This window comes from Peromyscus californicus, unplaced genomic scaffold, assembly GCF_007827085.1.
Source record: "Peromyscus californicus insignis strain IS unplaced genomic scaffold, ASM782708v3 Scaffold_3__1_contigs__length_106647218, whole genome shotgun sequence".
NCBI lineage: Eukaryota > Metazoa > Chordata > Mammalia > Rodentia > Cricetidae > Peromyscus > Peromyscus californicus.
Genome location: NW_026294551.1, coordinates 68,826,115 through 68,853,478, shown reverse-complemented (window position 1 = coordinate 68,853,478; position 27,364 = coordinate 68,826,115). Strand labels below are relative to the sequence as shown.

The window sequence follows — 27,364 nt, the reverse complement described above, 5'->3', positions numbered from 1 at the left end:
AGTGCAGCTCTTACGTTCTCTTCAAAGAAGCTTCTTTTTGTAGCAAATGAGGACTTATAGAGCCACAAGTGGTCAAAATGTAGAGAGTAACTGTGAGGTGCCACCTTAGAGTTTCTATTGTTGTGATAAACCATGGCTATCACTTAGGAAGGAAAGAGTTTATTTCACTTCCACTTCCACATCACAGTCCATCACTAAAGAAAGTCAAGGTAGGAAATCAAGGCAGAACTGAAGCAGAAGCCATGAAGGAATACTGCTTACTGGCTTGCTCCTCATGACTTGCTCACCCTGCTTGCTTATACCATCCAGAACTACTATCCCAGGGGTGATACCACTTCCATTGGGCCCTTCCATTCACCTTTAATCAAAATAATGCCCCCACACACTTGCCTACAGGCAATCTGATGGAGACTTTTTCTCAGTTGAGGTTCCTCTTTCCAGGTAACTCTAACTTGTATCAAGTTAACAAACACTAGCCAGGATAAGAGCACAGTCCCAAACAGAACATCTGTAACACACCTCCTCACTTATGGCTCAGGGATCATCTTAGAAGAGGGGTTGGAAAGATTGTAAGAGCCCAAGGAACAAGATAACTAGTGCATGATAGTTTCTGGACAGGGATGTTGCTTCCATTAACTCTCAACAATATGACTGTCTCCAAGGTGGTTTTGTCACCATTCTAGTAATAGTCATGAATTATATTTGCCTATTTGCACATTTGACTTCTCAGTGGTTCTATAAAACCATTTGTGTATGAGGAAAACAAAGTTAAGTGCATTAAGGTCTTTACAAGTGATACATACAAGAAAATTCATAAAATTTTTAAAAATTTTGAAATATGTCTATAAATAATACTTAATACTGAGCTGTCACTCTGACAGATTAGGAAAAGTAGTTGACTCAGGTAAAAGTTGTGAAATCAAATTGTGTTTTATATGGTGGTGAGAGAGTAATGGTCTCATTTATTTTGGAAGCAGGGGCTGTGTGAATAATCACAGGGGCATGCTGTGCTGCTCATTGAAGCATTGTTTACAATTGTTTTCAGTTTAATTTATTTCTATGTCTATAATTAGGAGATGGATTAAATAAGTCGTGTACCTAGAGTTTTGTGATTAGATTGATTAAATAAGTTATACATACGTTAGATTGATTAAATAAGTTATACATACGTTAGAACATTTTATTATATATCCACATGTACTGTTTTAAAAAAAATTCAGAGCAGTTTTTTAATGTGATCTTGCTTTTGTAAATGTGTACATGTTGACTTTATAATACTTATCCACCTAAAAGAAAGTCTAGAATTAAACACAACAGTGTTGTGAGAGGTTACATCAGGGAGATGTGGGGTTTTTCACATCTTATATTTGTTCATTGCTTGTAATCTCCCAATAGTAAAGTCTCTTGCTTGTATAATCAAAAACAAAATATGTAAATGCAGAAAATAAAACTTGTTTAAAGCCGGGCGGTGGTGGCGCATGCCTTTAATCCCAGCACTCGGGAGGCAGAGGCTGGCGGATCTCTGTGAGTTCGAGGCCAAGCCTGGTCTACAAAGCGAGTTCCAGGAAAGGCGCAAAGCTACACAGAGAAACCCTGTCTCGAAAAAACCAAAAAAAAAAAAAAACCAAAAAAAAAAACCAAAAAAAAAAAAAAAAAACTTGTTTAATACTAACAAAATTAGTAACAGAGTGACAATATTTTTAAAGAAAATTTGCCAATGTAATATGAAATTTAGCTGATTTTTAGTATAAAAACATTTAATTTTCTTCAGTTTAAAATTTTATGTATTTTAGAAGAAAGTATCCAGCTAATGAATTTGTACTTAATGCCAAGTAACTATTACTCAGCTCAAGAAACAGAGTATTGCCTTCCTTTCTAAAGTCCTAACTTACCATGACCCTACTGTCCTAACTTACAACACTGGGATAAAGTTTGCTTGACTTTGAAATTCGTACAGATGGATTCATACATGTACACTTCCTTGTCTGGCTTTTCCCCCTTCCTCCACATGGTATTTTAATTTATCTATATAGCTTATATAGTCTAGTTCATATGCTTTAGTTGATGTAGTACAGTATTTCTCAATGTCAGAGCTTTGGGCCTTTGGAAGCATAATTCTCCATTGTAAATCTCTTTTTGTACATCTTAGGGTGTTGTTATTATCCCTGATGTCTTAGCCAGTTGTCAGAACCAGAAATGTCTTCCCACGAATGTCTCTTGGGCACACAGTCATCCCTAGTTAATCACTATAGTAATTCAGTTTTCTGTTTTATGAATATATCACAATTTCTTTACCTCCGTGATTGTTGAAGAATATTTGGATTATTTTCAGTTTAGGGTTATAATTAATAATAGTGCTGTGAACATTTTTGTATGAGTTTTAGGGAGAAGATACATGTTCATGTCTGTTGAAATATTAAGTTCAGATTGAATTTATAGATATATAATTTATAGGTATATGTCCAGGACTTTATCAGATTCTGCTACATTATCATTAATGTTATTGTTGCTATTGTTTGAGACCAGTTCTTGCTGTGTAGTCATGACTAGCCTGAAATTCAATATCTAGATCAGGCTAGTCCCAAACCTGGGGAAGTCCCCTGCCTCTGTCCCCTGAGTACCTACCTACTTGGCTCTTCTGCCACATTATTTTACTAAGTGGTTGTGATAATTTTCATCCATCCACATAGAGAGCTCAGTTTACTCCACACTCTCATAAGGCTTGAATTTGAATTCTAAGCTTTTAAAATTTGAGGTCTGTTTAGTTTTGCTCTTTTGTGTTCCTGCATATGTAATGCATAGGCAATGACTTTTTCTGGGTAGATACAGGCATGAATTCTGGCCTCTGCTTTAATGTCTTGTGATCCTGTTGTCATATCGTTCAGCTCTGGCAGTTATGTAATTTGTTACTGGTCTTGGCCTTCTCTTTCCAGTATCAGGAACAAAGTCAGCTCATGAGCTTATAGAAAAGTCTATGTTTTCATGATGTTGGTGAGATTCATACCTTGGCAAAACTGTCAGAGCCAAAAGCCAGTAACTAAAATTTCAGAGGTTTACTGGAATTCTTTTCAAGCTTTATCATTCAAATAATACCTGCTAATCATGTGGAATTTTTTTTAACTTTTATATTGTGATTTTTACAGACATATGTTTGCATACCCCTTAAATGATAAACATGCAGAATGTAGACATGCCTTTCCCACTTATTAAGGCATATATTACTGTCATTGTTCATCCTTGTCAGGAGGTCATTATTAATTGGTTACTGATGAAAAAGATACATGAGTGCTTATCTGTTTTGTATATGTATATATATGGATGAAATTCATGCAACATGAAGTTATCCACTGTAAAGTAAACAGTTTAGAGGCATTTGGTATATTCACAATGTTAGGTAACTGCCCTTTTATCTAGTTACAAAACATTCTCATTAGTCCAAAGTAAAACTCCTTGTGCATTTAGGAGTTAATGTTTTTCTCCCCCTCAAAGCATCCTGGCAACTACCAATCTCCATTCTCTCTCTGGATTTACCCATTTTGGATATTACATATACATGGAATCCTGTGACCTTTTATGTTTTGACTTTCCTTTGACTGACTTTATATTCAGTGTTCATCCATGTTGTAGCATGCATCAGTACTCTACTTCTATAGCTGAATGTTCTAGTATGTTCTGTATAAGTCTGTATATACCCAGTGACTGGTAGATATTGGGATATAACTTTCTACCTCTGGTTTTTGTGACCAGTGTTACTTTGAACATGCATGTTCATGCTGTTATTAGAGTTGTGTGAATGTTGTACATGGCCAGATGCATGGAGTTACTAATTACCACCAGTGATGCAGAACAATTCCAGTGCCCTAAATAAATCTCCGACGCCACCCCTCATCTTTTAAATAGATCCCTTGTCTGCCTCTAGCTGTTGTAACTACTGGTCTCCTCTCTGGCTTCATAGCAGCAGACCGTTTTAGGCAGTATTTTGTTTAGTGTGGAGCTTGAGTTTCCTTAAGTATTGCAGCAGATGTTTTAGAAGTTACATTTTCGGATTGGTGATAATGTTCTAGAAATCAGTTAGACATTTTTATATTTGAATATTTACTGAATTCAGTTTTTTTCCAAATTGATTTTAAAAATATATCCAACTAAAATTACTGGCATAAAATTCTACACTTAACTAAAAAGCAGAAATAACTAGCAATAATACTATTCAAAGGCATTTTACAAGTCCAGTATGAAATTGATATGATTAACTAATTAGGTTGGATATTTTTTAACGAATTGTTTCTTACCCCTGTTTTGTTATATGTGTAGGAGATCCTTTGAGAGTTTACATTTTCTTTCTGCTAAAATCTTCAGTTGAATACCTGGTCATGTCTTCATGTGTTAACTTTAAAATTTCAGAGGAAAGATTGTTTAGCTTTCTGAAAACACAGCATGAACAATCAAACAACTGTTTGCAGGAAAACAGCCTCGTTGTCTTCTGGTACCAGTTGGTCTTACGTCTACTTGTCTGCTGTCTCCTATCATATTTATAGTAGTTTGGAACTAGAAACATACACTAATGTTTCACTGAAGCTTAGCTATGCATTGGAATCTTTCTTACTTTTTTGTTTTGGTTGTTTTCTTTTGTTTTTTAACTTGGGCATGAGGTTCTGAGAAACTGGCAGTTTACATAGGTTGAACCCATTGTATGTAGTTCTTTAATACAGAAATCATATATCCTGCATATAAATGTCCTTGTTTGTTCTGATATTGATAGTGTGTGTGTGTGTGTGTGTGTGTGTGTGTGTGTGATATCGTCAATTACAACTTAGTTGATGATAGTTTGTGATCCTCAGAGGTTGCTGAGAGACAGCATGAAGAAACATTTATTCTTATCACATATTTGGCTTTATAAACTTCTAAGATGCCTTCCTCAAATTAAATGGCTGCTCCTTCAAATATTCCTGATGTATACTAAATATTTTAGGGCTCCAAGAAATTTGCTAGTGCTTAAATGATACTGACAATTTTAGTTGTGTACCCATTCTTGTCTTGGTGTTTAGAAGCTGTCTAACTTTGCTTTTCTCCTTCAGCATGCAGAACTAAGTGTGTGTGTGTGGGGGGGGTGCTGTGTTTTTTTCTTTTTTAATTTATTTATTTTATGTGTAGGGTGTTTTTCCTGCATGTATGTCTTTACATAGCATGTGTGCCTAGTGCCTGGGGAGGCCAGAAGGTGTCAGATACACTAGGGATGAAGTTGCAGACAGTTGTTAGCTGTAAGTGGGTGCTAGGAATTGAACCTGGTCATCAGCCAGTGCTCTTAACAACTGAGTCTCTCCATTCCGCAGGTGGATGTATTTCATACCAAGAGAAAGTGACCTTTGTGATGTGTACAGTGTATTCTTTTGTAGTAACAAAAAGCCTTGTGAATTTTCAAAAAATCTTAACAAAACATATGGAAAAGTATAAAATGAATTAAATGAAAAGCTCTAAGATGTATAATTTTCAAGTTAGTCTGCTCTTCAAAGTCTTATCCCTAAGACTTGCTTGGTGGTGTTAGCACCAAGGAGACACCACATCTGGCATATTGCCTTTATGCAATTTGAAAAATGAAAGACTCTTTCATTTGTTTCTAAGAATGCAAAGGAGGGAGGGGGCACTGTGGGAGCCAGGGGGTTTAGGGACATCACAGGAAGACCCGCAGGGTCAACTGACCTGGGTTCCTGGGAGCTCGGAGAGACTGGGCCAACAACCATGGAGCCTGTGTTGGGACTGACCTAGGCCCTCTGCATATGTGTGACAGTTGTGTGGCTTGGTCCTCCTGTGGGACTCCTGGCAGTGGGAACAAGGGCTGGCTCTGACTCTTTGGCTGGCTTTTGGGACCCTATTCCTCATGCTGGGTTGCCTTGCCAAGCCTAGCCTTGGTGCAGGGTTCAGTGCTTAGTCTTGCTGCAGCTTCATGTGCCATGTGGTGTTGATGTCCATGGGAGGCCTGCCCTTTTCTGGGTAGAGGTGGGGGAGTGGGGAGGGCAGGGGGAATGGGGGAGTACTGGGAGGAGAAGAGTTGGGGGAGGCTGCAGTTGGAATGTAGAATGGCTAAATAAGAGGAAAATTTAAAGATAAAGAAAAAGAAGAGAAAAAAGAATGCAAAGGAATGGTAGATTGAAAGGGTTTTGCTTGCTTTTACACTAAAATGATTTTGTTAGGTATTTTACAGTTTTTACCTGAATGTAAACAATTATAACATGTATAGGAAAAAAAAGCATCATCCCAACACAATAATTACAACAACTAGGACAGAAACTGCATTACAGAAAAATAAAAAAGAAAAATGAAATACTTTAAAATGATTTCTTAGAGCAGAATACATTCCATTGTTACATTTAAGAAATGGCTGTGAAGAACTGTGTTGGGATTTTGATGGTGATTGCATTGAATCTGTAGATTGCTTTTGGTAAGATTGCCATTTTTACTATGTTAATCCTACCTATCCATGAGGATGGGAGATCCTTCCATTTTCTGATGTCTTCTTCAATTTCTTTCTTTAGAGATTTAAAGTTCTTATCAAATAGGTCCTTCACTTGTTAAGTTAGTGTTATCCCAAGTTTTTTATATTATTTGTGGCTATTGTAAAGGGTGATGTTTCTCTGACTTCTTTCTTAGCCCTTTTATCATGTGTTATTAGGAGGGCTACTGATGTTTTTGAGTTGATCTTGTATCCTGCCACTTTACTGAAGGAGTTTATCAGCTGTAGGAGTTCCCTGGTAGAATTTTTGGGGTCATTCATGTATACTATCATATCATCTGCAAATAGTGAAAGTTTAACTTCTTCCTTTTCAGTTCACATGGTATGTACTCACTCATAAGTGGATACTAGATATAAAGCAAAGAACAATCAGACTGCAACCCACCGAACCAGGGAGGCTACATAGCAGGGGGCACCCTAGGGTGACTGTGGCTTTATAATAATAAGTTTTGGTTTTACTCAATTACTGGGCAAACATTTCACTATTAGGATAAGAATTTGTGCTGTGTCAAGCTGATAATAGAAAAATAAATTAATTAATTAAAAAAGAAGAAATGGCTATGGTTATTACACTTTACAGTTTAGTAACATTCATTTGAAGCTGAAGAATTGAATATGAACTAGTGATACGGAGAAGGAAAATGAGAGACCGGTGGAAAGAAAGCTAATCTGGAAGACAAACTGAACTAGCACACCTGAAAAAGAGAAGACCTTTTCGTTTGTTTGTTGAGTTAGCATCTGTTTGTAGAGCCTTGGTTGACCTGGACCTAGTAGACCAGGAACTCACTGAGATCCTCCTGCCTCTGCCTCCCAGTGCTGGGGTTAAAGGCCTGTGTACCACAGGTTGGTGAGAATATCTTTAGAAAAAAAAATTAAGCATCTATTTTAATTACCTGTGAAGACAGCAGGAAATCTTCTGTTTAAAGCAAATTTGGTGTTTATTCAGAAGAAGTTTTAACATAGATTTAAATGCCAATGGTGCAGAGAAAGGATGGCAGGGGTGGGGTGGGGTGGGTTGTGTGGGTGGGTGGGGGTGGGGGAGTTGGGGGGGTTTTGGGGGGAGGGATGAGGTTGGGATGAGAAAGCGTGAGAGGGGAAGAAGGGGAAGACATACAGATAGGAAATTTTTTGAATTTATTTTTCTTTTTACTAGCTTAAATTTCCAAGATACCGTTAAGAATCAGTATTGGGCCGAAGGTATATATGGATTAGTGGTAGGGTACTTGCCTATCATGTTTAAGGAACTCTGAGATTAATTCTCAGTACCATAAAATTAGCCAATTAAAAAAAGTAGGCTTTTTTTGTGACCATCCCAAATCATTATTCTTCCTTCACTATCTCATTTCCCTAACATGTCTCATAACATTCTCTTGGCCCTTGGCTAGACACACATTTTTTTGTGTGTGGATTGTTATCGGAAAATAACATTCTTAATTAGTTTCCCTATGAAATATCTCTTTGGCATCCTGGTAAACCCATACTGTTTCTCAGATAAAAACATTTATAAATTTTTTTAATTGGCTCCAAGCTACAAGAGAAACCCTGTCTCAAAAAATATATATATGTATAATTAGTATTATTTTATTTTGTATATTGGGGTGTCTTGCCTGCATGTATGTATGATGTCTGGGTACCACATGCCAGGTGCCATTGGAGTCCAGATGAGAGTGTCCAGATCCACTAAGACTGGAGTAACAGATGAGTGTGAGCCACCTTGTAGGTGCTAGGAATCCAATCCAGGTCTTTTGGGAGAGCAGCCAATGTTTTTAACCCTTGAGCCATCTCTCCAACCCCTGTTTATAAATTCTTAAAATAGAATATAGAGGATTATGAGGAAAACACATTGTATTAAATATTCAATACTGAAATACTACATTTGTGACAAACTAGCATTATTGCATTCTGGTTAAGCTAACAGACTTATTTGTGGATTTACTGAGTGTGGTAATTTTAAATACTAATGAGCATACACAATTTTGTAGTTAGCTGAATCTAATACCACAACCAGTATGTGGCAGAGAAAATTTAAATCCAAATTCTGCTTATTCAGAGCCTGTTTTTATGTTTCTGCCATGTTAGGGGTGGGTAATCGTTTTTGGTCTCAGCATATTGTCTCCTTCTTAGATTGTAGGTAAATATCCTGTTATATTAGGCATTTGTGTTACTACATTAGACATATTAGTACACACACACACACACACACACACACACACACACACACACACACACACAGATACCCTTCTGTGTTGTGGAAGAACATGCTGATAAATGTTTAAACATAACCCTACTGAAAAACCATGTTTGTAAAGCAAGCTAAAAATGTTTCTTTTGTGAACTAGCCAAATAATTTAACATGATGGTTTTTATTGAAGTTTATAATTACAAAAGCAGGTTTGTTTGCTTGCTTGCTTCTCTTTCTCCCTCTTTCCATACTTCCCTCTGGAAGAGCAGCCAAACTGAGCTAAAGCTTTATAAATGGTAAGTAAGTGGCTGTACCACTGAGCTACATTTCTACAAAGTCAGTATTTTCTGCTAGACTTGTCTTATTAAATGCAGTGTAAGTGTTGAGATTAATGAGCTGGTTTTACATACTGACCATGGTGGTGCTGTGATTAATGAGGCTTATTTTCCATTTGCTGGTCAGCAATGTAGATAGCTTCTAAGATTTTGTGTATGGGCACACAGAAATTGAGAAAGAACCTTTTCTGTTTTCTTGTTTATAAAGTAAACCTAAATTCCTTAGGTGTGAACTATTGAAGAGCTGTGTTATAGCTATGGTTGCCTGATCCCTGTGCTCAGGATAGCTCTTACTTAGTCAAAGCACTATGCATAAAGTGACCCCTAGAAAGTTCAGTGTTGTGAGTGAAGCATGATCCCCAGGTGGTGGCACTATTTTGAGAGATATTGAAGGGTTGAGGTGGGGCCTAGTTAGAGGACACAGGCACTGGGGTATCTTCTCCCTCACCGTTTGTTGTTGGTCTTTGGTCTTTTAGGGGGGCTGCCACCCATCTCCCAAATAAATCACACACAGAGGCTTATTCTTAATTATAAATGCCCTGCCCTAGCTTGGCTTAGTTTCTAGCCAGCTTTTCTTAACTTTAGATTATTCCATCTACCTTTTGCCTCTGGGCTTTTCCTGTTCTCTTACTTCTGTAAATCTTACTCTTTCTCCGTGGCTTGCTGTGTGGCTGTGTGGCTGGCCCCTGATGTCCTCCTCCTTCTCTGGCTCCTAGGTCTTAGATCTCCCCCCAGTTTTCTCCTTCTATATATACTCTACCTGCCAGCCCTGCCTATCCTTTCTCCTGCCTTGCTATTGGCTGTTCGGCTCTTTATTAGACCATCAAGTGTTTTAGACAGGCACAGTAACACAGCTTCACAGAGTTAAAGAAATGCAACATGAACAAAAGAAACACACCTTAAAATATTATTCTACTACATCACTCTTTTCCCCTTTCCCTCCCCTTCCTTTTTTCCCCTCCCTTTTTTACTCTCTCCTTTACCTTTTTCCTCTTTCCTTCTCCCCTTCCCCTTCTTTTTCTTCCCTTTTTCTCTCTCCCTCATCTTCTTCCCCCCTCTTCTCTCCTTTTTTACTTACACTGTCTCCTGCTTTTCATTTTCCTGATTTCATGAAGTAAAGAACTACCTCCTCCACTCTTGCACAAAATTAGCAGAAGTGCCTTAAAAACACTAAACATGGTAGGTGGTCTCGGTCTGTAAAAGCTGCCAGGTAGGGCTTAGTTTACAAGAATAATATTTAGATTGATTTTCACTTTGTCATACACTTTGTAGTAGAAGAGAGAAAAGTACCAAGTTACTTTTGTGAAATCCCACTCTTAAGTGAAACAAAAAAGTGGTATGTTACTTGCAAACCTGTAGAAATGAAGCCTTTTATAAAATAGGTTTTGTCTTCGGCATAGAACTCTTTAAAGACTTGCAGTGTCCCATGGTCCTGTTGCTAGGATTACACCTTTTTTATTGCGGCATGGAGAGACTTTTGAGTTAAATTCATTCTTATGTCACCTGACAGTCTTGTGGTTTTAGATGAGTATGGTTCATTGCTATTATTAACCTGGCTTGGCAGTTGTACATAACTGGAGTTTTTAGGGATTTTGCAAAGTGGAACTGCTTAAGAAAAATAGAATGCCAGTAATGTACAGCTTAATTCATGATGCTATTTTAAAATATGTTAACACAAAATCACCTTTTATCTAGTTATAAACTTGGTAATATATTCGCTTTAAAATGCGTAGAGAGTAAAATTTAAATGTTAAGTTATTAGATGACTTCTTATTACTAAACTATTATGAAAAGTTGTGGTAGTAATTTTTATTATTTGAAGATTTTATTTTTTTATTTTGTTGGAGATGGGGCCTTATTATATATAGTCGTGGTGAGCCTGGAACTGACCCTGTAGCTCAGGCTGGCCTCAAATTCTTAATCCTCTCATGTTCACTTCAGCAGCACATACTAAAATTGGAAAGATATGGAGAAAAGATTAGTGAGGCCCCTGCACAAGGATGACATGCCAATTTATGAAGTATTTTATATTTTTTCTTATTGAGACTGGCTACCACTATAGTCAGAGGTAAAAATGTGGGATCCATATTCTCTTCTGTTTCATTCTGATAAACAAAGCTATTCAGTGTGTGAGAAACAGATGAACTAAACTGATTGAGTTATGCTGGTGAAGTTTCTATTTTATTTACAGTTGATAACCAAGAATATTGATATTCTTTAGAGAGGCAGGCTCAAATAATGGGTTAAGTATTTAGGATTCGAAATTTAACTCTGTAAATGCTTCCCTCCACCCCCCTCCCCCACTTGGTGGGATTGGTCACATGTTCCATTTGATTAGTGCATTATTTTTATAGTACCTAAGAGTAAAGATATTTAAAAATTTTGGTGATGATGGAGAATTTTGTTAAATCCTGATATTGACCTAATTGAAGTTGGTAAATGTGTCTTTATATACTAACAGTTTTCTAATTTTAGGACACAGTAATGAAATGACTATTGACTGAAAAATTCTAATCATTTTAAAAGTTATTTGTAGATGAATTCTGGCTCATTTTGGTTAATGTTAACAATACTAAGTGAAATACATCTATTGGGACAAATCATGCTGCTTTGTAAATGTATTAATTTTTCCATAGTAATTTTTGGTCAGACAAACTTTTCTTTTTGAAAAATAACTTGAGTCTAATAGCCCCTCTCCTGTTTTTACATCTAGCATAAAGTCAAGGATTAGAACAATAACCCAACAAATGTGTTCTGTTAGGAATTTGGTAAAATGTTTGAAAACTCTGTAAAAAGTTGTGTTTTTCACATGTTGGTGAGATTGGTTTGTTGATGACCCATTCTGTGACATCTATCACATTGTGTCATATAATGAAATATTGGATAGATATTGTGAAATAGATTATTTATGGAACTTGAGTCTAGTAAGCTCAGAAATTAAATTATAAAGCTAGGATGTTGATCAGATCAAATACTCTTACTTTGCCAAACTCAGTATATTGCTCTTAACAATTAAAAAAATTGAATGTCAATGTACAATGCAATCTAGGTCCATCTAGGTTTTGGTGTTTATCCAGAATGTTTTTCTTAAGAGTATTTATAGAAGGTAACAAATTAGTATTTTTCTTGAGCCAAGTCTAATTTCTAGTTTAATTTTTTTTGGTTTTTTGAGACAGGGTTTCTCTGTGCAGCTTTGGTACCTGTCCTGAATCTCACTCTGTAGACCAGGCTGGCCTCGAACTCACAGAGATCTGCCTGGCTCTTCCTAGTTTAATTTTTTTTTAAAATGATGTATTTAAGGTACTACTTTATATGGAAGTTAAATCCACACTGTAGAAATTTCCTTAAAAGGCTTAAAATACTTTCTTAGGGGAAAAATGCCAGTTATGTCCTTACTATATCTGGGAAATCTGGTTGTCAATGCTTTAACACAGATTTATTATTATGCACCATTAACTGGTAACTTGCTGTGTGGAATGATTCAGAGGCTCCATTTGAAAAGGTATTAAAATTACTTAATATGCTCCATTTGCAATCTAACTTCTGATCTGTGGCAGGCAGGGACTTATTTGTAATAAATGAATGGCAAAGGATGTTGGAGTATCAAAAATGTCTTTTTGAATGGGTTAAATTTTAATGACCACTGTATGCAAATAAAATTAAATCATTGTTTAAAAAAATTCTTAATCCTCTTAGCTCAGCCTCCTAATAGCTGAGATTATAAGCATGTGCTTTCTGAACTTGAAGAATTCTTGAGAATGTTTTAGATAGGTATATCTAAAATATGTAATTTGTAAATATTATAAATTAGTTCTAGGTGCATGAGTTTTGATTGATGATGTTAATGATTTTTCTGCTATTTATTGCTTTGCTTTCTCATTATGTCTATACAGGAACACTGCAGATATTTGGAAAGTCACGCGTTTTTTTGTATATAACAAATGTATTTATAAGTAAATTTTAAATTAACACATTATATTAATTTATTTATTGGTCACAATCTAGTTATTTACATACCGAATGTTTTTTTTAACTTTACTGACTTGGACCTGAATTTATCTGATAAGGTTCTATTATATTATCTCTTCCATCTTTTCTTTGTAGTACTTAGGTATTTGTGTCATTGTGATAGGGATTTCTGCTGTTTACAAAATCAACTTATTAAGCATTTCTTCTGGTGCTTTTACTTCTTTGTCTTCATCATCTTCATTTTCGACATCATCATCAGGTCTTCTGTATCCCAGGCTGGCCTTGAACCCAAGGAAAATGATCTTTAATTTCCAATCTTTCACCCCTAGAGTGCTATGATTACAAGCATAGGCTACTTTTTTTTTTTTTTTTTTTTTTTTGGTTTTTCGAGACAGGGTTTCTCTGTGTAATTTTGGTGCCTATCCTAGATCTCACTGTGTAGATCAGGCTGGCCTCGAACTCACAGAGATCTGCCTAGCTCTGCCTCCCGAGTGCTGGGATTGAAGGTATGCCCTACCACCGCCCGGCCATAGGCTACTTTATTGGGCTTATAAAGTGCTGAAGATTGAACACAAGGCCTCCTGCAAGCATTCAACCAACTGCGATAGTCCATTTGTTTGTTGGTTTGCTTCTTTTTCTGAGACAGGATCTCATGTTGTGTTGCAGGCTGGCCTAGAACTCATTATGTAGCCTAGGTTAGACTCAAACTCTTGGAAATCTACATGTTTCAGTCTCTAAAGTGCTGGGATTGTAGGTGTGAGCTACTATACCCTGCTAAATATTATTGTTTCTGACAATAATGCAAGATCTGTAAGAATCAGAAAAAACAGGCAGCTTTTTTTGTGTGTGCTGTGTGGCTGCTACTACTTGAGAAAGCTATAGAATTGACCCACCTTTTTCTCTATCAATCACTTTTTTCCCCTTTATTCTTTATAAGGCTAGTTTTAATAAGAAAGCTCCTGGGCAAAAATAACAGTCTGTAGGCATTAGTTTTGATATCTCTGTGGTCTAGGAATTGGATTGTCGTGTACTTTATTTGTTTAGCCTAGCGAAGAATCTGACAGTGATAGATAATTGGGCTAACCACTGCTTCTTTGCTAAAGAATTTAGGATATCTGACCATTAGTGGGACCAAAAATATTTCTCTTTAAAAAGTCTTTGTCGGGGGCTGGAGAGATGGCTCAGCGGTTAAGAGCACTGGCTTTTCATCCAAAGGTCCTGAGTTCAATTCCCAGTGACCACATGGTGGCTCACAACCATCTATAATGAGATCTGATGCCCTCTTCTGGCCTGCAGGCAAAACATGCAGGCAGAATACTGTATATATAACAAATAAATAAATCTTTAAAAAAAAAATTTAAAAAAGTCTTTGTCAACAGTAAACAGGAACAGGGCTATGAAAAGACTTAAAAAAATACAGAGGAGAAGGAAGGGATCATTAAGCTACAGTCTCAGAAAAGTATTTGATTTCTGAAACTTACTTGGAAAAATCAAAAAATTTTATGCAATTGGCTTTCTTAACAAGGTGCGTGGGCTAGAAGATAGAAACAAATCTTGGCCAGCCGAATCTGCTTTTCATGAGACTTTCTGTTCTGATTCTAAATTTCATATCCTTAGTCATATTATTTTCATATTAACAAGTTGATCCTCTTTGGGGATGTTATTTATTTTATACTATGTTCTAGTATATTTTAAATATAATTTTTTGTTTGTTTTTGTTTTTTGTTTTTTGGATTTTCGAGACAAGGTTACTCTGTAGCTCTGGCTGTCCTGGATCTTGCTCTGTAGACCAGACTGACCTCGAACTCACAGAGATTCACCTGGCTCTGCCTCCCAAGTGCTGGGCTAAATCAGTTATCTTTTTGACATAATTTTTAAGTGAGTTTTCTGTATCTACTACAGATTTCAGAATTTACACCAACTTCCAGGACAGTGAAGAGGATTAGGTACAGCAGTGATGGTGCGTGGGGAATCTGAGGAAACCACTGACATTTAACATTCTTTGCTTAAAGCAGGGCCATTCTGGCCACATTTCCTCAGATAGTGAAGTATAGATCACTCCTTTCTTGCTGTCACTTTTATTATCATTTAAAAATCAGGTCTCTGCCTGGGCTCAGTGTGCTGGGCTCTGCTGGCTCCCCATGGGAGACCTTGGTTTGGGGGATGTGGGGATATGGGGTGGCTTGGGAGAGAGGGCTGGGGGGTAGGAGGAGAGAGGAGGGGGGATCTGTGGGTGGTGTGTGGAGTGAGTAAAAAATTTCTTAGTAAAGAAAAATGAAAAAAAAATCAGGTCTCATTTTGTAGCCCAGGCTGACCTCAAACTTGTGATTCAGCTGGGTCTTCAGTCTAATTGTACCTTTGCTAGGGTTAGCACTTTCCCCTATTTTGATCATTTTTATTAGACTTTTGTATCTTAAGTCCTATACCCTAGTTCAGGCCACCTAACTCGTATATGCTTCTGAAAATGTGTACTTTTCAGATTAAACAAATGATCAAATTTAAATAACTATTTCATTCCTTCAGCCCTGCACATCCATCTTTAGTAATTTTCATTTGTAGGTCATTTTTTCCTTGACCTCATTAAATATATTCTACAGTTCATCAGGGACCTTCTTGGTAGTATGCTCTGTTCCAACTTTTCTGGAACATTGATTTGCCAGTTTTCTCTAGCTACATTTAAATTCTTTTTCTGTTCCTTCCCTTAATTTAGAAATATAAACATTAAATATGTTTGTTAAAAATGTTTGTATAAACATTTCTGAACATTTCATATCTGCATATCTTTATCTTTTAAGAGAAAAGCCTCATAAGCTCACCTCTTATGGCTGTTTAAGGTGACCGTTGGTCTTGGTTCAAGATAATCCCAGTTTCTTCCTGGCTATGTAGGTTGCCTTTTAATTCAAAACCACGCAGTTTACATGGGCAGTTATATCACCCCCAGTTTCTGTGTCATCCTCTTTGACAGGGAAGTAGTTAGAATCTTAAATCTTGCTTCCCTTCTTCTCAGTCCCCCTGTCTGTTGTTACTTAACTCTCCCCTCTTTCCTCTGATGCTGTTCTAGTCAGAGAACCAAGCCCAGCAAATGGCGGAACTGCCAGATGGCTGACTTAGTATTTATGAAGCTTCGCCTTCCTGCAGCATTTGGTTCTGTGCACTGCTGCTCTCCTCATCTTCCTTGACTTTCGTAAGCACTGCACTGAGTTTTTCTTCCTCTCTGGTGGCATGTCTGTGCTGATCCTCCTCTCCACTCCTTTCTTAGCACTTTGACTATTATGCCTTCGTTTCTTCTCCTAACCTCATATTCTCATTATTTTCCTAATTTAGGCTCCATTGTTTCAGCTGTATTCTTGCAGTTTTCTGCTACACTTTCAGGATCTCCTTTCCTTTTCGCCCATTTATCTTTCAAAATCCTTTACTTTGTCTCTGCCCAATTCAAATTCAAGCACCCTGAAAGCTTCTAGAGAAAAAAAAAAAATCACCTGTGCAGTTTGTGGCCAGTCGTATTCTCATGATTGTTAACCATGTGTAGGATTACAGTGTTGCTCAGAAGTCTTACTGTTCCTGGTCAACATAATTTCTTCCCAGCAAGTGCCATACTCCTTTTTACTTGCCTCTCTTTCTAGTCTAATGCAAGAGTTACTTTTTGTTTTGAACTTGATCCTAGGCAAAGGCTGAGAAGGCAGTTCTTGAGTTAAATTCTTTAAACAGTATTCACTCCACCACTTCCTCAAAGACCTGTAATTTCCTCTCCACCTCAAACTGCATTGGAGTGTAAACATGTTCACATATTTCCTTTCTTAGTGACAAAACACCCATCGCTCTTAATTCTCAACTCCTTTCTTTTCTTGACAGTTGCCTTTTTTTTTTCTTCAGTCCTGTGCAATCTGACTTCTGTTCTCCTTACTCCTTAGAACTTTCCTTGCCGTGATCACCAGTGATGATTCCAAAGCTGCTGAATACTTTTTAGTTACTGCCATTGTACTTTCTGTGGGTTCCGTGAAGCCACTTCTTGATTTTCAACCTCTGTTGGTCTGTTCTGTCATAGTTTTAGAGTAGAGTCCTGTGTAATGCAAGCCGGTGATGTCTAAGGATGGATATCTGCTTTAGCTTGATGTGCAGGGTCAGACTTCTATCAGTTTCCAACAGAGACATTCATCTTTAAATTGTGACAATGCACAAATAAAGGTCTGGTGTTTCTCCCTCCCCCAAAATATGTATTGTGAAGTGAAAAATGTACTTCAGTGTTGTCTTGCTGAGACATAATAACTGCCCTGATCCACCTGGTATGTCCCTTCCTGTTGTACTTTCATGTTTCCTTGTTCTCTGAGGTAACCACTCTCCAAACTTTGGGGCTGTCAGCTTCCTTCCTCCTCCCTCCCCTCTTTCCCATCCACTTCTCCCCAACTCCATTATTGAGTTCACGGAAAGAGGGTAGCAGGCTGGGCAGTGACTAGAGTACTACCTGCAGTTCACTTTTCTTTCTTTTTGTAGAATGTTAAATAGTAGCTATTCTCAGACTAAATATTGCCAGGTTCTAACTTTTATTTAAATAAAAATGCAGTAGCTTTTTGTGTGCCTGTTTTACTCACAATATATCCCTGTTTTGACCTACAGCAAAACTATTTCTACTTTTATACTTCTGTGTTGCAGAAAAACAACTTAAAAATTAGTTAACCTTATGTCATCTCTCCATGGGATCAGCATATTTTTATTAGTAATTTGTGCTTACATATATTTAGTAAGTTAATCTTTTATATAAATTGACTCTCTCTTATATGTTGATAGTAGCCAATTTTTTAAATTTTTTTGTATTTTTTTAATCTAAAAATCATACCTATGTAACTTTTTAACACCTTGAACCAAATAGTGGCATTTTATGTAAAGATCAGGTGTATGTTCTTCAGTAATAATACAGCTTCTGAGTCTATCAGATAAGACTTTTAGTTATAAGAATTTACGTGGAGTATTTATTAAGGTAACTAAAGTGGATCCTTGTTGTTTTTTTTTTTCCAAGTTGGCCCTTGCCAGAATTTGACCCAAGCCAGATTCGACTGATTGTATATCAAGATTGTGAAAGACGAGGGAGAAATGTATTGTTTGATTCCAGTGTTAAGAGAAAAAATGAGGACACATCAGTATCGGTGAGTGTTGTTTTTATCTTGGGTATTTTAATAATTCAAGAAAATTAATATAATTTCAACTATGGTAACTTTGTTAATACAAAACATCTCTAGCCTGTTTAAAATTCAGAGTCCTAATTTTGAGATTTTTTTCTCCCTTTTATTGAAAATAAACTTTTTTTCCCTCATATATCCTGATTACAGTTTCCCTTCCCTCTGTTCTTTCCAGTTCCTACTCACTTCCCTTTCCATCCAGATCTAACCCCTTTCTGTCTCTCATTAGAAAAGAACAAGGCGCCGGGCGGTGGTGGCGCACGCCTTTAATCCCAGCACTTGGGAGGCAGAGCCAGGCGGATCTCTGTGAGTTCGAGGCCAGCCTGGTCTCCAAAGTGAGTTCCAGGAAAGGCGCAAAGCTACACAGAGAAACCCTGTCTCGAAAAACCAAAAAAAAAAAAAAAAAAAAAGAAAAAGAAAAAAGAAAAGAACAAGGCACAAGAAACAGATATAGATGCAGAGACCCACTTAATTACACACTCAGAAATTCCCTAAAAACATTAAACTGTAGCCATAATATAATATATACGCAAAGGACCTGTAGGGTAGGGAGGGAGATATATATATGAATAAAAAATAAGATTTTTTTTTTAAGCCATGACATGACATTATGAGACAAGGAACCTCTAAAGATGCCATTGAGTTCATTTTCTGTTGGCCATCTACTGCTGGATATGCAGCCTATCCTTAATAGTAGTTAGTTTCCCCAGTGAGACTGCCTTAGAGAAAATTAAATTTTCATTTGTAAGTGGCTATCAATTGGAGATAGCTTCTGGATTAAGGATGGAATTCTGGAATAAGAATTCCTATTTCTTCTTTCAACTTTAAGACCCCATCTGGTGCAGACCCCTCCAGACTATACAGACCTGGTGCATGTTGCCTCAGTTTCTATGAGTTCATATGTGTGTTAATCCTGTTGATTTAGAGTGCTTTGTTTATTTATTTTTTTCTTGGTGTCCTCCATCCCCTCTGGTTTTTATTTTATTTTATTTTATTTTTTTTGGTTTTTCGAGACAGGGTTTCTCTGTGTAGCTTTGCGCCTTTCCTGGATCTCGCGCTGTAGACCAGGCTGGCCTCGAACTCACAGAGATCCGCCTGCCTCTGCCTCCCGAGTGCTGGGATTAAAGGCGTGCGCCACCACCGCCCGGCCCCCCTCTGGTTTTTATAATCTTTCTGCCTTCTCTTCTGCAGGGTTCCCTGGGCTCTGAGGGAGGGCTTTGATGGAGATATCATTTTATGGCTTAGTGTTCCAAGGTCTCTAACTCACTGTGTGTCTGGCTGTAGGTCTCTGTATTTGTTCCCATCTGCTGCAGGAGGAAGGTTCTCTGATAATGGCTGAGCAAGCCAATAATCAACTGAAAACAAAATACTTTGGAGAAAGTTTTTTCTATCAGTTGAACTTTTTATTGAGAATTTTTTTTTTTTTAAAGAATTGGGTTCATTTGAGATTTTTGACTTCTGAAAAAAACATGAATATGTCTGTCCTGGTCTGTTATCTTATTTACAAATGTGTCTTTAGCATCTGCCACAATAATAGGTGTTCATCTTTTTTGATTGCTAGGTTTTACTATATTGCACCTAATTATTAAGAATTTTCAGGGCGGTGGTGGCGGCGCACGCCTTTAATCCCAGCACTTGGGAGGCAAAGGCAGGCGGATCTCTGTGAGTTCAAGGCCAGCCTGGTCTACAGAGTGAGTTCCAGGAAAGGTGCAAAACTACACAGAGAAAAAAAAAAACCCTGTCTCGAAAAACCAAAAAAAAAAAAAGAAAAAGAAATGTAGTTGAAAAAATGTGAGAACATGCCATTTATCTTAAAAAAAAAAAAAGAAAGAATTGTCAACCTTTTAGAGATTGTGCTTTGTGTAGATTGTTTATCCCCTTTCTCACATTTTTGTAATCTGATGAAAAAAAGCATCTATACAAGTTACCCAAGGGTTTATAAAATATTAAATACTTGGAGATTTAGCAGCCTGTGCCCTCTTCCTTTCTACATATAGCCTATTAGGGCAGGTAGATAATGAACAAATAAATCTACACATAATTCTAAATTGTGAAAGTACAGCGAAGAAAGCTTATAGAACACTTAATAAGATGCCAAAAGTAAGGAACTTTCCATCAATTTGAGTGATAGTCTCCTTTACTGAAAAAGTAAAATAAAAGCTGACATGTAAAGAAATAACAGTAACAGCTGATGAAAAGTCTGCAGGGTGATTTTGGAGCTTGGCAAATTGGAGAATTTAAAAAACCCCACCTTGGCTGGAGTGATAGCAAATAATATGCAAAGTAGCTGGAGGTGAAGGTTGAGTAGAGACGAGGCAGGGGCATAGTATTCAGGGCCTTACGAGTTTCAGGGTTAGATGTTTGGATCATATCCTAAGTACAGAGGGAACTCACTGAAGATATCAAACTTGAATTTCAAAAAGTTACCTTGTCTGCTTTATGAAAAGTAGTTGGATATGATGATGGGAAAAATGTTTGGTAAATCTACCATTTTAGTTTGAACAGTGTAAGTGGTAAGATACCTCAAAGTCATAGAAATAGAGATGATCACGACCTTTGAAATCTAAAAACAACTATAAATATGATCATGGACACTTCTTTGTATTTAGGCTACTATAAAGCTTAACAAAAATTTGCTAAGTTTGACAGATTAACATTAACAATACTCTTGCTTTTTTTAGTCCATCATTTACTGAGGTTTTCTTTGTGTCTGGTAATATTTTGTTTTGTTTTGGTTTGGTTTTTCGAGACAGGGTTTCTCTGTGTAGCTTTGCACCTTTCCTGGAACTCACTCTGTAGTCCAGGCTGGCCTCCAACTCACAGAGATCCGCCTGCCTCTGCCTCCCGAGTGCTGGGATTAAAGGCGTGCGCCACCATTTTACTACATTACAATGTCTGGCACCTTTATCTTGATTAATGTTGCTCATTGTGCATTTCATTTATTCTGCATCCTTTTTTTTTAAACCTTAATTTGCTCTGTACGTCTTGATTTATACTGTTTTCCAAATCTCTTGCCCATCTTTTCTGGATTGATGCTTCATTATTCTCTCCTGCTCATGTCTTTTTCTGTGACCTTTTTCTTTGCCTGCATATATATTGATAAAGAGTCACTATCTAACATCAAGAAAATTTAAAAAATTTGTTACATTTTATTTTATTGTGTGTGGAAGTCTGATGACAAGTTTCAGGAGTCACCCCTCCCACCATGTGGATTCTGGGGATGAATAGCAGGTACTTATACCAACTGAGCCATCTTGTTTGACCATAACAAAATAATGTTTAACTTTCTCTCTGTGTGTCTTTATTCAGACAAAATAACAAAACAGTACAGACTAGAAGGTCAGGATGGAGTGCTGGCATGTTGGGTTTTTGTCAGGTTCTCTTCCAGATTACAGACTGTTGATTTCTTGTAACCTCATATGTAGAAAAGAGGGTAAGAGCACTCTGAAATTGTTTCTGTATGGGTGCTGTTCCCATTATGAGATGCTCCCCCTTATGACCAAAGAACATTCCAAAGTCCAGACCTCCTAATACCATACCATCAGGGATTCATATTTTAACACCAACTTTGGGGAGACATGGTGTTCATACCCCCCAGTCCTTCTCTGTATCTGTTCCTTCTTTATTGTTTCTCAGTGTCTGCTAGTGTCTCTTTCTTTCTCTGTTAGGCTGTCCTTGGCGTCTGTTTTTGGTGTTTCTCTCTTATCTCTTCTTACTCTTTTCTAGTGATCTTTCCATGGAGTATCTTGGTCTTTTCTCTTTCATAATAGTATGTCTGTTGGCTTTATTCCTTCAATGCTATGCACTTGCTACTCAACCTTATCCCCCTCAATATCCTGTATCTCCCTCCCATTCCCACTGATTCCCATCTGTGTTAGTTAGGGTTTCTATTCTGTGAAGAGACACCATGGCTAAGGCAACTCTTACAAAGGAAAACATTTAATTGGAGTGGCTCACTTATAGTTCAAAGGTTTAGTCCATTATCATCATGGCAGGAAGCAAGGCAGCATGCAGGCAGACGTGCTGCTAGAGAAGGAACTCAGAGTTCTTACATCTTGACTCGCAGGCAACATAAAGTAGTCTGAACTAGGCATAGCTTGAGCATAAGACACCTCAAAGCCCGCCCCCACAATGACATACTTCCTCCAACAAGGCCACACCTCCTAATAGTGCCACTCCCTATGAGCTTATAGGGGACAATTACATTTAAACTACTACACTATCTTTTTCCCAGTTACTCTCCCTACTTTTCATCATTTTTGTTTTTGTGACCTGATGAATTTCATTAAGGTTGCTTATAAGAGCATGGATTAGAGGTTATTTATAGGAGCATAGGTACCTTACCAGCAGCTATACTACTGAAAAAATTGTCTCAGTCATCCAGAGGCCGAGACAGGCAGATCTCTGTGAGTTCAAGGCCAGTGTGGTCTATAGAGTGAGTTCCAGGACAGCCAGGGCAACAAAGAGAAACCCTGTCTTGAAAAACAAACAAAAATCTCTCCTTCCACCACCATTAAGTGCCTAAAGGTCCTCTCCAGCCTATGACAAGATGTTGGCAGGTCTAGTCTTGTACAAATAATTACAGCAGCTATGAGTTTAAGAATGCTATGACCATATCATGTCCAGAAGATAGTAGTGTTCTGTAACTTTCCACTCCAACCTCTAGCTTTTACATTCTTTCTACCCTCTCTTCTATAATGATCCCTGAGTCTGGGAGGGGTGACATAGACATCTCATTTATGACAGGGCATTCAGCAGCCACTTATTCTCAGCACTTTCACCAGTTATGAATTTCTGCATTAACTGCTGCCCACTGCAAAGAGATGCTTTTTTTTTATTTTTATTTTTTATTTTTTTCTTGAGACAGTGTTTCTCTGTGTAGCCCTGGCTATCCTGGGAACTCATTCTGTAGATCAGGCTGGCCTCAAACTCAAGGATATGCCTGTCTTTGCCTCCTGTGTCCTGAGATTAAAGGTGTACACCAAACAGCTGGCTTAAAAACAAACTTTTCTGAACAAAGCTGACAGTGTTACTACTCAGTGAGCATAAGTACAAATATTTAAAAAGTGGTTTGATGACATGTTCATTTAGCAAAATAAAAGTAGTAGGTTCCCAGCTAGAGCCAGACCTACTGAGGCATGGGCTTTTGACCAGGTTTATAGTACTAACCATGAATTCTCTTTGTAAGATGAATTGCTAAACAGTCTTATTAATAAAAAAACTCGGAGCCATATATTGGGGTGAAAAACTGAGAGATCAGAGAAATAGAACAAGCCACAGACAACCTCACCTCACTGACACCTCAGTCCCCAAAGAGACCTACTTCCTGTATACTCACGCCTATATGCCTTTCTGTTTTGCCATCTCATTTCTCTGCCCAGCTACATCACTTCCTCTTCCTGCCCTGCTCTGTCACTTCCTTTTCTGTTTGTACAGATCTCCAGACATTATGGTTACTGCTGGGATAAAGGTATATACTACCACGCCTGGCTCTATTCCTAGTATGACCTTAAACTCACAGAGATCCAGACGGATCTCTGCCTCCTGAGTGATAGGATTAAAGGCATGTGCTACCATTGCCTGATCTCTATGTTTACTATAGTGGCTGGCTTTTTACTCTGATCCTCAGATAAACTTTATTAGGGTGCATGATATATTGGGGACACAATACATCACCACATCTCTTCTGTAAAACAGGCCTCAAATCTAAAGCAGTAGGTTATCCCTGTAATCTTTACATCACTGTTTTACCAATGATAACATATTACCCAGCAGGTCAGTATTGTAACATTCAGGGTTTACTGCTGGGTAATACCACTTTCTTCCACAGTGGCCTTCATAGCACCTTCTGCATTATGAAAACTAGCCAGTAGGGAGGAATTTTTTTAGATCAGATCCAAATAGATTTCTCTGTGTCTTGTAACCAAAGTGTTATATTGTCCCTAATAGGATCTTACCATCCAAGAATGTTGGCAACCAAGAGCAATGGCAATAGCTTGTTTTATGTGGAGGTCTCTAGGGCTTCTCTTACCAGTGACTTACAGGGTGGTGGCCCATGTCTGGCACTGAAATTTTCATTTAATAACCCCTGTGTTAGTATTGCCCACAAATGAAGGATTCTCGTGTTCAAAAAGCTCCTTAAAAATATTTTTTTAGTTCTTTGAGAGTTTCATACAACATATTTTGATGACATTTACACCCCCTCTTCCCACATCGTATTTATATTCCAATTCTTCCCAAATCAGCTCCACTCCCTGTGCACCCAACTTTTTGTCACTTACCAAAAAAAAAAAAAAAAAAAAAAAAAAAAACCCTTCAAGACCAATTTATGTTGCTCAGATATTCATAGATATGTAGTCTTCTACTGTGACATGGTCAGCTTTCTAGGGCCTACACTCACAGAGAAAAGCATCTCTCTCCACTGTCAGCAGCTAATAGTTGCCAGTAACTCTACAACTAGGAGTGGGATTGTGTGTCCAACTCCCCTCTCCATTCTGGGATTTCTTCTGACTTAGACTTGCACAGGTTTTGTACGTGCTGTCATGACCACTTGTGAGTTCATATGTGTAGCTGCTCTGCTGTGTCCAGAAGATAATGTTTCTTTTTAATTATCTAATACCTCTGACTCTTACTCTTTTCCAGCCACCTACTGTAGTGATCCCTGAACCTTAGGAAGTGCAGTATATGTGTTCCCTTTATAGCTAAACAGTCTGCAGTCTCTTATGCTCTGCATCTTCATCAGGTGTGAATCATTTCGTTAATCACCATCTCTTGCAAATAGAAGTTTCTCAGGTGAGGGTTGAGAGATGCAGTGATCTATTGGTATAATGATAAATCATTAGGATTTTCAGTTTAATAATATGTCCGTATAGCAGCATAATAGTAGATGGTTCTCCCCTCAAGTCTGTGACCTGTTGAGCCATAGGTTTTTGGCTTGGTGATGATACCAGATATGGGTTTTACCTTGTGGAATGAGACTAACCAGAAAGTGGTCAGTTACTTCCATGATGTTCATGCCACTATTGCCCCAGTGCACATGTCATTCTAGACCAATCATTCTTGTCACTTGTAGGGTTCCTAGCTGGGAATGATTGCTGATTACTTTTCTCCTCTAGTACCTTGGATAGCACTTTCTAGTACTATGAAAACTAGCTAGTAGGGCTGAAGCTTCCAGGTCCATCCCAGCATAATTTTACCATGTTCTGTGACTTTGGATGAGTTGTTTTCAGCAATAGGATCTTACTGTGTAGTTCTGGAAGGTAACCAAGACCAGATCTCCAAACAATAGCCTGTGTTGTTTGGAGATCTGTGGAACCTCCCGAGAAACAGCTCCAAAAGGAGAAACCCATTCCTGGCAATGGGCTTTTTATTTAAGCCTCTCATGTCTTGTTGCCTTATTATAACATAACACATTTTAACACACACACACACACACACACACACACACACACACACACACACTTTTAAGCTCTGTCCCCTTAGTGAATGTAGAGGCCAGGAGAATCCAATATAATGAACATATCTAGCCTCTAAATGATTTTTTCTAAGTTCTTTTATTTATTGAAATGAGTCAGATCTTTGAGAAATAACTTGTCTGTGGACAGAGACAAGAAGAGGAAAAAATGAGCTTGGGACTTTTTTTTTTTTGGTGGGGGCAGCTTGAGATGGTTGAGACACATTATAGCACTTCAGTACTTTGGTTGACTGATGAAAATGTGCTTTGTAGTATGAAGTAAGTAAAGCCAACTGAGTTTTATTTGTAATTACATAACAGACTTAGGCAATGTCTCTTTGCTTCATGTTTCTCCCATGTAAAATGGAGTATTTTAGTAGCATCTTCCATGCTGAATTGTACATGAGGACTAGTATTTTGTTGGCAATACTTTGTTAGTAAGTAATAAGATTATTAAGATATAGCCCAGGACATGTTCAGTTGATATCCCTGGGACGCCTGCTCTTTTCTGAAGGGAAATGGAGGAGAAGTGGATCTGGGGGAGAGAGGAGGCAGGGTGCACTGGGAGGAGTGCAGGGAAGGGAAACTTTGGTTGGAAAGTAATATATGAGAGAAGAATTTTTCACAAAAGATATGGCCAAGGATACTAATACTAAATGGTATTAACAAGCATTTAAATGAAATAATATAAATAAAAGTATCTAGTGAAATCCTTGACTTCAGTTAGATTAGTCTCCTACTTATAACTATACATCAATAAGTTTAAGTTAGTTCTCTAGACTATTATAATTAGAAATTCTGTAAGTGTCATTATGGTTTCTCTTCCCATACCACAGATAGCAAACTAAGATTTAAGAACTCACATAATCTATTCATAGGATTTGAACTCACCATATCTACTCAAAAGTTTTAAAGCTCCTTTTACTTGAAACATTTGATTACAGATGACGTGGAAGTTATCTGTACCTTGTTTTAAAGAGCCTTTGGTGGTAATGTAACTATAAAATAGTTACTCTTCAGAAAATTGCAGTTTCACTCTGGTTGCTTCTTCTGAAAATCTGAGGTCTTGCACATGAAAGAATCAACATACTTGAAACTGATCAAGCATTGAAGTATGCTTTAGTGGTGTTACAGACCTAAATGAATTGCAGCTGTGCTGGTTGTGAGCCATGAAAGCTCCGGGGTTCAATGGGTTGGAGAAGAGAGGGAAAGGAATAAAGTAAAAGAAATGAGTCCTGGGGCTAGAAAGAGGGTTCCATAGTTGAAAGTACTTGCTTTAGTTTCCAGCATCTCACAACCATCCTTCATTACAGTTCCAGGGAATCCAACACCACCTTCTGGCTCTATGGGCACCAGGCACATGTATAGTGTTTAAACATACATGCAGGCAAAACGCAAAGATGTATAAAAGTAAATCTTTTTTTAAAAAAAGTAGTGTCTTTCATCTAGTCTTACCTGATAGCACAATCATCTAGATTTAAAATGTATTCTTTATCTGTTCTTCACATAAATACATTTAATTTTAGAAGATGAGACATGGCACTAGGGTTGTATCCCAGTGGTAGAATCCGTGCCTACCATGCACATGCCCCTGAGCTCAGGTCTTGAACTACCCTCTCCAAACACAAAAGGTTAAGCAGGTATATGTACCTATAATAAAATATAAATCTATTTTACATTTCTCCTTCCTCACAAACTATATATGGTTAATTTTTCATGACACTGTTGTTTATTAATTTGTGA

At 37.6% G+C, this 27,364-nt stretch overlaps 1 protein-coding gene and 1 non-coding gene across 4 annotated transcripts in view; both read left to right on the top strand.

Annotated features, from left to right (window-relative positions):
- The window catches only part of Fnip1 (folliculin interacting protein 1), an 86,577-nt gene that overhangs the window by 13,846 nt on the left and 45,367 nt on the right, over window positions 1-27,364 (top strand). For all 3 annotated transcript variants that reach the window (XM_052757760.1, XM_052757761.1, XM_052757759.1), the window contains exon 2: window positions 18,009-18,135. In XM_052757760.1, the coding sequence (XP_052613720.1) occupies window positions 18,009-18,135 (127 nt within the window). The remainder of the gene's footprint in view (window positions 1-18,008; window positions 18,136-27,364) is intronic.
- Window positions 10,956-11,060, top strand: LOC128123508 (U6 spliceosomal RNA). Its single transcript, XR_008222690.1, has one exon. It is a non-coding gene; the product is annotated as a U6 spliceosomal RNA (small nuclear RNA).